Source organism: Atractosteus spatula, chromosome 8, assembly GCF_055471065.1.
Source record: "Atractosteus spatula isolate fAtrSpa1 chromosome 8, fAtrSpa1.hap1, whole genome shotgun sequence".
Taxonomy (NCBI): Eukaryota; Metazoa; Chordata; class Actinopteri; order Semionotiformes; family Lepisosteidae; genus Atractosteus; species Atractosteus spatula.
In genome coordinates, this window is record NC_142713.1 from 54,659,089 (window position 1) to 54,669,269 (window position 10,181).

A 10,181-nucleotide genomic window follows, 5' to 3' on the forward strand; every position below is an offset into this window, starting at 1 on the left:
GCCGCCATTAACATTTCTGCTCATCAAATGAAATAAAACAAAATCAAATCTAGAAAGAGAAGCCGGCAATAATACTGTTCCTGGGGAAACCAAGGCTGCGGTTTATTGTACGCCCCCAGCTCAGCCCCTGCCTTGCCCGGTTATTGCTAATCCCTCTACAGAAGTGCACACTTGTCATTCAGGCACTGCATTAACGGCCTGGCTTGATCCCCTCGCACAATCCCGCCTGCTTCCGCTTGTGCACAAAGGCTCAATTAAGCAAGACAAAGCCGAGGAGGGGTTCCCGTTAAAACAACAATGCAGCGTTCCGCTTCTTTAAACTCTCAGCCGCCTCTCGCTAGCGGTGGCAGGGAGAAAGTGTAGCAGGGGCCAGGACTGGCTTCTCGCCCCCTCAGAGCAGACCAGACAGGTTATAAAAGGAGAGGCGGACTGGGAGAGACAGACAGGTTTAAAGGAGAGGCGGACTGGGAGAGACAGACAGGTTTAAAAAGTGAGGTGGACTGGGAGAGACAGGTTTAAAAGTTGAGGTGGACTTGGCGAACGAAGGGCTGTGGAAGTATGAGGCTTGTTGAAGTATTCAAGTGTTGTGGCTGCCTGAAACAAGCTACCCTTCCATACTGTTGAAGCTGACACCCTGGCTTTCAAGTCAAGACAGGGGGAACTTCTAGTATGGAACAAGCTACCCTGCCATGTTGTTGAAGTCAATTCCCGGCGGAACACTGGGAGATGTGCATTTTCCAGTCAAAGATATATACCATGGGGACATACAGTAGGAGGACATACATGCAGGGAAATGGACACAGGGAGACAAACCTGTTGTGAAGGATGGGGGCTACCCTGTGTGGCCAGGAGAAGGTGTTGCTGTACAGAATGAGCTCCTCACGGGACAGGCAGCCCCATTCAAGGAGGAACAGCAGCCTGGCTGCAGCCTGGTCCAGCTTCTCCTGCATAATACACACAAGCACACTGTCACTTGCTTCCCAGCTCTGCTCATCTGCCGCGAAGCTTCACACTTTTACTAAGTGGCTCACATTGCCTGCTGGGACTCCAGTTCACCTTCTCCTGCACTAAAAAGAGAAATTCCTTGTTAGCAGGTCTGCAGAAAATGCCCATATTTATGTACATTACAGCTGCCACGGGCCTGTCCTGGCCACCAGGGCTAGCTGAGACTTCACTGTAGGAGTGCAAACCAGGAGGCTCAATGTCTGGACACCCCCTAGGATATTTCCTGTATTTGGCAATCATAAAAGGGACTCTGGATGCAATTGAAATTCCTGTCCCTGCTCATTATGGTTCAATCATTCATTGTGAAATGAGCTGAACCGGATTTCAAAACCGTTCTCCCTATTCCGTACCACCCCAATAATTTCTGTGCCGAACCTCTAATCAGTAATGTGCCAACATGTCCACCGGGCGCCATGTCATCTGAACGACTGTGGAGTGTGAGCACAGGGCGTGAGGCTCTGAATGATTTACCCGGCTGAGTTTTTTTCTCTCCCTGTCCGCTCGGATTTATTTATCCCAGCGTGGGCTGCTGTCAGGAAAGCAGTGAAGGGCACGGCGGATATTTATGGCCCTGCGCTAACGAGGCCGTTCGTTAACATAATCAGCGCGCGGGGAATGGTATTTAAGCGGGCTCCCCCAGGAGCGGCCGAGCTGAGAGGCATGAGATGAATGCTCCCGCTCCACGCTGACCCCGGACTGACACAGCCAGCCCTGCGCGGAATATCTTTCGTTCGGCTATTAAATTCTCATCCTGACACGACTGAGACACAGCCATCGGTCATCAATCTGTACCGCGGCTGCTTGTCGCTGCCTCTCCGGCTCACTGATGTCATCTTCGGGGATTTCGACGAGCGCTGCTGGCACAACCTCAGCTGCCCGGGGCCCGAGCAGACCTGTCGTCACGCTCAATGTGCCCTCCAGCACGGGAAGGGATCTTTTAATTTAGTTACCCTATCGTTGTGAACTTAAGGCATTAAGAAACATAATTGCACACTTTCCCAGGAAATTAAATTGCAGTCTACTGCTCTCACTAGCAAATGACAAGTCATTTTAACTTTTTTTTTTCTCTAGGATATTAAACCGTAATAACTTCAAGGGATAAGGATTGATAGTATAAAAGCACCCAATTAATTCCTTCTACTTTAATAGCGCTGACAATAAGTCACATCACGACCACCGTGAAGCAAAAGTAAAAAGGTGTGCAGCTTGGAGGGCAACTCAATCAGAAATGTGAGTGTGAAGGATAAGTTGTTGATTGTTCTTGCTAAACCATACGATATTCTCCATACCAGAGCCACAGCAGCACACTGGCCCAGAGCTCATCCTGATTTCTGTAGCATTGGTCTACAACAGTCTGCAGTGGGGACTCAAACCCACAACCTGTCAGTTATGAGTCCAAAGGCTTACTCACTACGCTACGCTGCCCCACATAGAAGACAGTTTGATGTTAACGAGAAATTTCACACAGTCTAGAGAGGTGTTTTCCTGGCACAATGGCAACAGCAATAAAAGCCCATAAGCGATCTGCTAATACAGCCAGCAGCCCTGCAGCTCACACCTGGCAGCCCACTGAAGCTCAGCAGGTGAGCTTCACCTGCGCGGGAGACTGCGCGGTTGCAGTTACCTCAGGGAGAGATGCTCCGCTCCTCCAACTGGCGCCAACTCTCCTGCGCTGTAAGGAGCGGAGTTTGCAACAAGAAAAATCTATGTGGATGTGTGCAGTACAAGAGTCCTTGCTGAGGACTGAGATATAAAAACCCAGCTGTTGATTCCAAAGTGGGTGGGCATAACATCTATTTAAAAACTTGTTACAAAAAAGCACTTCAATGCATTGCAAAAAATTTTTTTGGCTTTCCTATCAACAAGTGTTCAGCAAGCACTCGCATATCCTACTATTACTAGTAGTAGCAGGTGCCACTTGCATCAAACATGTCCACAATGCAAAAGCCCAGCCCAAGCCTCATAGACACATTTTCATATATCTGTTTAAATATAGCCAGAAATGGGTTCTGTCATTATCAAACTTATTAATACTATAAGATGGCATCGACACTGGAATTCATTTGAGAGGTAAACATTCAGTGCAGAAAGTGAAATGAATCCACCTTTCACGGAACAGGGCTACAGTCACAGGCAATTTAATTTGTGGGTCAGAAGGGCTGTGGCTGTACCCAGACTCTGACCCAGCACACAGGCAGACTAGCAGTCATCTCCAGGACCCCTGCCTGTGCCCAGAGCCCCGCTGAGCTTGACAGCAGGTGCTGGGCTTCATTGACATTCACAGAACATGGCTGCAATCCTCCACACATCTCTCCCTCATTGATATGCAGCTCGGGAACACAAAAAAAAAACCTTGATCAATTTTTAATTTTTCCTTTCTCTTTCAAATTGCATTGAGGGTTGACCTGCGCTGCCATCCAGTCACCCAGCCATCTGCACGCTGTGAAAACAGACCGGAGGATTCAGGATGCTGCACAGAACAGATGAGAGTCAGACCTGCGTCAGCTCAGAGAGTTCATTAAAAACCGTAAGGCAGCCCATAGCAGAATAGCACGGCTCAGAATCTTTCCCTGCTGCAATCAGATCTCAGACCATCGGCATGTGATAGAAGTGGAAAAGAATTCCCAAAAGAGATATTTATTCCCTGAGAAAGGAAGTGCATGCAAAGCTGGCATTCCAAGCAAAATATACTGATAGAAGGACAAAAATAAGTACCTACACAGCATCAGAGTTCATGTGCAAGTTTCGATTTAACAACATAGATGACAAAAACAAAATGGAACAAACTGATTCATGAACATAAACTGACCACGAGGGAAAGGTGGGCAGGGCAACACTGTGACACAGTGGTTGGCATTTCTGCCTCACAATTCTGGGGTCCTGGGTTCAAGGCAAGGGGGGCTCTCTGTGTGGAGTCTGGAGTTTCCTCCAGAAGCTCCAGTTTCCTCCCACAGTCCAAAAACATAATGGGAGCTTAGTGGTAGCTTTTTGGGGAAAATTAGCTTTAAGTACGAGCTTGTGTGTGCCCTGTGATGAATTAGTGTCCCGTCCAGGGTGTATCCTGCCTTGCACCCGTTGCTTGATGGGATAGGCTCTGGCTCCCCCCCAACCCTGAGTTGGAAGAAGCAGTTAAAATATAGATGCATGGGTGGAGAAGGCTGCTTTATCTTATGGACGGAAAACCATTAAAGGGCCTTCTCTGCGGTATGGACTGGGTCTGCGAGAGTGGTGAAGGTTGCTGTACACCTCAGAGGTCTGTTTCGGGAGGTACTGTAGCTGAATTTCTCGTGGATGGTCCCTGCGAGAGCAAGCTATGCTCGGAGACAGACTGCTGCCTCACCAAAGTTACGGTATTAAAACATGCACCTATCATAGATCAATATTTCACAGTTCACTCCAGAATGTGATATTTTGCAAAAGAAGACACAGATTATGTAAAGAAAAGGGGGAATGAGATGGATCATTTGTCACCAGAATGGCAAATTTTAAAGGTTACAGGCTTTGCCGGTAACTCTTTCATAATGGACTTTTTTGCTCAAGCAAGGACATAATTTATTTTCACTCATGCTTTCTGTCCTAAAGTATAACTGTATGGATTACAGTCCTCCAGGCAGGGACTCAGGATGTGGGGATGGGTTTGATGGTGGTATTATCAAGTCACATGCAACATCCAGCCTGAACCCCTGGGCAGCACCTAAATAACCGGACAGGTGGGACAGAGCATCTTACCTGTAACTCCAGCAGTTCTCTGCTCCACAGCCCCTCCACATAGCTCTGCAGTTCAACAAGGGATGCTGTTGTCGTGGCGACTTCTGTCACCCTGGCAACAATGTTTTCATACCGCTGGCACACTGCGCGGCAGAACTTTTCTGAAGATGACATCACACTGCTCACAATCAGTCTAGACAGCACGTGAGTACGTTCCAGCAGGCACTGAGAGGGAGAGGAGCAGAATAGAAAGAGGGTGAGTGAGATTTACCACTTTGCCTAAAAGGGTTATTTTATACGACATTTTTTAATAGTAGGCACCATGGCAAAAAACAAAATACGGGTTATGGCAGAGTATAGCACACGAACACCAAAATAAAATTAATCAGTCAGTCAATCAATCAATCAATCAATCAATTAAACCAACAAACAATCAATCAATCAATCAATCAATCAATCACTTGTTACGGCACCTTTCGCAAAGCTTTGCCTGAGTGGGTTTAACAGAATTACATTGCAATTACTGATGTAGCAAGATATGAACGTTTGGACACAGGGGAGAGGAAAGCAGATGAATCCAATGAGTTAAACCTTTAGGGAACCCTGGCCCTTGGTCCCTGGCCCCATCGCCACACCTCCACACACACACACACTAATACACTAATACACTAATCATAACAGATCCTGAACAATCTCTACACAGTCCCGAGTTGGGATCCTACCCACCTGGCTCTGTCCCCTGGGTTACGTGAGTGAAACAGCTGAAGTTCCCTGTATCTCGTGTAAAGTGAGTAATACAAGGAGAAGAAGCTCTCAGCCTTCAGATAAGTCAAGTCACAATTAGCCAAAGAGCCTCAAAGTCATTTTCTGCTCATAGTAGTAACTCCAACAGGGTCAAGAAAAGAACACATGTCCCTTTGGCAGCGGACCGATGCAAAGAAAGGCCTGGGGAGATGAGTGTCTGTGTCCGTGTGAGACTGCAGCAGAGCTGCGCTGGTGGTCTCTGCGTTCTCGGCTAGTCGACAGGATTGATTCGGTAGGCAGGAGGAGAGAAAGGGAAAGAAAGGACACAAAATGAAAGACAAGTAGAGGGAAGAAAAGGGAGGGCGAGAGATGGAGAGGGAGAGAGAAAGGAGAAAGGACGACAGAGGAGAGGGAGAGAAGCCTCAGACTTGTCCAAAGCTCTTCTTGTGATCTATAGAGCCCTTCGCGATTAATAAATGAACTGCCTCCAAAGCCAAGGGTTTTTCGATTTTTTTCTCGAAGGTTTTGTTTTTATCACCCGGAACTTTGATGTGTGGCCTGGAGCGGAAAATCCTTCCAAAGTCCTGGAATAAAGGTCAGCCATCTTTCACTGTCCCTTCTGGATGAATGTAGGCAGCCCAAAAGTTGAAGAGTCGGGTTATTAAGCACAGCAAGGAAGCAAATCACATCCGTCTGCCATGTTCAGCTCAGGAGGAAGTGCTTATCTCTCGGAACACACACACCGCGCACCTCGCAATCGACTCTCAGAGGACGGACACTGGCATTTTAAGCGGTATTTTTACTAAAGGCTATGAAATCAAACTGACGTGACAAATGGCCATAACGATTTAACAAAAGGACTCGGCAGTATGTCCTTAACTGGCCTCGTAAACTGATAATGTGGATCGGTAGTTTGTGGCGATACGATCGGCTTTTATTACGCCACATCTTTCCTGGGTGAGCATCTTCTGAAAGCTCCTAAAGGTCGAGTGACGACAGAGCAAGACGAGACTGAAGCACAGCTGGTAATCAAGAGTTAAATTACTCATTTAATTGAATACTGTCAAATCTATTTAAAAGCACTGGAGAAGAAGCAAATGCTCTACAAGCCGCAATGAAAATTCCCAAAGGTTGCGATAGAATTCAGAAAGGGGCTGCGACCTGGCAGATGACACTTAATGCAGACAAGCACAAACCTTGACGACCAGGAGGAGAATTAAAATCCCCCCGAATACTGACAAAGTCAACCCAGTGGACTTCATCAGTATCCGCAGTGAAACACAAACTAGAAGACACCAGTGAATCCAAATAGAAGGGTGTTCATATCCGTGAACAGGAGGTACAGTACATTTGTAAACACTTGATTTTGGACCAAGAGAGGTCAAATGACCACCTCTCATTTATAACCTTTCTTATACTTGCAGCATGTTGAGCCAGACGCTTTTTGCCATTGTGGGAACATTAACTCTTCTGATGGATCTTGATGTCACTGTTACAATTAATCCTAGAGAGGGTGAACCATATTTACACATTATGTCCCAAAAAGCAAAACCCAGTCAGACATTTGAAAGATTAAAGGCTTGGGTTTGGCTGTGTGAATCTGTTTTAAAGCACTATTTACAGCTTAATAATAATACATTATTATATTATATGAGATATTATATATTATTATTATTATTATTTGTTGTTGTTGTTGTTGTTATTATATTGCTCCATCACGAGTCTGGCAGACTGAGGCGAAGCTTAGCGATCTTCAGGCTTGTGATAAAAACAGCAGTGGGTGTTTGCAGGGGTGTTCGAATATGTGCTGGTAAAACAGATGCACTGTTACACACTGAGGAAAGCAGGAAAAACAAGCAATCTGCAGATCTCTCAAAGGAAAAATAAACCTCAAAAGGCAAACCATGACCCTGTGACTATTGTTTGGTAATTTATCTCATCAATCAATAAATCAGTAATTGGACTTTCATTTTATCTGGCACCTTTGCTCGGCCCATCTCAGATACCAGAAGATATCAGAAGAACTCAGAGCACGGCAAGCGGAGCTCTGAGCATGGGCTTATAATGAGCATAGAGATCTACAGTACGCCAAAGGCAGAAGATCCAGCTTCAAGAATTAGGTATGAGCAGGAATTTTAAACCAGAAATAGGTGCAGATTCCCTGGTGTAAATTAGTAAAGCGTCCACAGTCACAGGGGTTGCTTTCTAACGAATCTGCCCCTCTTAGCTCTTTAGTAATGAAAACAAGGCTGGTGCTAAACTACATACAAGCTGTACACCCCCTTACCTCTTCTCACCCCTCCCTGGGCCTTAGTTTTAACCAAGCGTTATACAGTCAGATATGTTATATGCATGTGCGGGGCAACGCACATGCTCTGTGAAAGGCAGAGAGGCCGCAAGCGCACACGCTGTGTCTGTCGGGGACTCACCTGGTTGACGTGGGTGCAGTCGAGCAGCAGCAGCTCCATGGGCAGGTGAACAGGCAAGGCAGCGATCTCTGCACGCATGGTCTGCAGCTGCTGCATCTGCATGGCGCAGCTGCGCAGGCTGGGGCCCTGTGCTACGAAAGCCTGCAGCTGCCTCTCCGTCTGCGCAGACAGCAGGGTCAGGTAGGGCCCGTACACATCCTGGTACCTACAGACACACAGGCAGAACGTGAATGTGCAGCTTTTTGTCTGTCTTTTTTTTTTTCCTTAAGCAGTCTCTCTGTACTTCTTAAAGCTGTAGCCACTTTTCTTAATTGCGCTCCATTTCTCCATTAAAGCCTTGCTTGCTAAATGTGCTTGAATCCGTAAAAAGTTTTGTTTCTTAACCCTTTTGTGCATGGTTCAAAATGGCTGAAAGGACAGAAAATACCAAAAAGTGTCCATGCATTTAAATAGCAAATAAAAACAGATTTTAGGAACAATCCAAAAATTGATGATGGAAATTGCATCAGATGGCTTTGTAAGAGCATTAATTCCCATTTTTTCATTGAAAAGGTAATGCATTTAAGTTTAACACCAAAACTTAGTTACAATCCATGCTGCCAGAACCCCAACTCCAGAATCTCGTACGTGATGTCCAGAGTACAGAGCTCAAGAAGGTCATCATCAGCAATGGCAACACATGTTCAGGTCAATTTCCGAGTATGTTTTATCTTTCCTCCCATGATTTACTGCATGATCCCAGAAAAGGATAACACATGTAAGCTCTTCATTAGTGTCTGTGTTTTAGTATCTACCTTTCAAGAAGAAAACATCAACTTCCACTGCTAAAACGGAACCAGTGATTGACTATAAAAGCTTCATTTTTATCCATCTTAGTAATGAAGTAATTGGTCTTCTTTTACTTGGGCTATTTTGTAACTTTTCTTTTAAGAACTAATTGTAAAAACGAGGAGGGGTTTCAGCAATAAGAGACTCCAAGCCCAGGTAGGGCAGTTAGTATATGGCAGAACACCAGGGATACAGAGCTGTAGGTTCTCCATTGACAATCTGCTTACACTATATTGGTCATTTATAGTTTGCTGGCTCAGTAATTGCTTTGTCTGTGGGATACAACATCTTAATTTAGACTTCTTGAATTAGGGTCATCCCTATGCCTTTTATTTCAAATCTGTTCTAAGAAGTTTATGTCAGTCGGCCCTTTGGCATACAGGCTCTAGAGAAAAGGAACCTTGTGAGCAGCCTGTGACAGATATCCTTTTGTTTTGGGGTGTTTATACTGTAGGATGCTGCACCTCTTTCAGAATCTAAAAGAAGGATCACTAAAGAAAGCTGTAATGTTAATACATTGTGTTAAGACAAATTGAGAACAGAAGAAGAATATTACAAAGACAGCTGTTGGTGCGCTGTGTGAATCACCGCAATGTCATTACTGCCACATGCAACTCCCTGAACTCTCTGGAGGTGTGTAATAGACCAGCCAGTCTGGTGACGTTCCGAAGGATTCAGCCTTTCCATAACGCAGGAAAACAGGATAAACCCTAAAGTACCAGAGTCTAACAAACAAGAAAATCCTGCCCAAGCGAACCAGGAATACCAATGTTAATGCTGAGAAGAGCAGCCTTAACTCCACACAGCACAAACACATCTTCCGTGCTTCAGCTCAGCACTGGCTTGAAGCAGCAGGGCTTGATGCAGATGATCACGCAGAAGGCTGACAGTAAGGCCTTGGGAGGAGGTTATTTTATGATGGATTTGTTATAATCAGAAACCAGGAATGCTAAATCTGAGATCAATTGAATCCTGAAATTTATATGAAAGCTTAGCTTCACATTTTTTTTACAACCTGTTCAAATTCCTATTACAGAGCTCTATCTCAAAATGATGTAGAAGAGTCACCCTAGGGCTTGCATTTAAAGTTCGTTTTAATGTCTAATCATGACCCCCCTCCCTTGCAGGAATGATGAATAATGCTCTCTACAGCTCTGCTGTATATTTTCTCATCCCTCAGGGAGAGAGGAACCCCACCATATGTGTGACTAAACAGACAAGAATTAATTATTCTTTAAAAGAAAGATGAAACCCATCCATTATAATGACAGAAGGTGAGGAACAGATGCGATATTTTCAGGCAGAGATGGATAATTTAACATTCTGGGTAGTTTTGCACTTTCACAAGTTTTTCTTTTGCCTTTCCATTAACACAGTTAGCCTGTTTCCTCCTCTAACTCATTGCTAATGTTAACTTCTGAGAGTTTAACATCACACTCAATCTGCATGACTTTGCTACACATTTAC

At 45.2% G+C, this 10,181-nt stretch overlaps 1 protein-coding gene across 1 annotated transcript in view; it reads right to left on the minus strand.

The window, feature by feature from the left end:
* Window positions 1-10,181, minus strand: part of LOC148829855 (dynein axonemal heavy chain 3-like) — a 112,652-nt gene that overhangs the window by 100,451 nt on the left and 2,020 nt on the right. Inside the window, exons 2-4 of the mRNA XM_088922626.1 lie at window positions 7,887-8,091; window positions 4,735-4,938; window positions 814-944 (exon numbers count right to left, since the gene is read on the minus strand). Of these exons, the coding sequence (XP_088778752.1) occupies window positions 814-944; window positions 4,735-4,938; window positions 7,887-8,091 (540 nt within the window). The remainder of the gene's footprint in view (window positions 1-813; window positions 945-4,734; window positions 4,939-7,886; window positions 8,092-10,181) is intronic.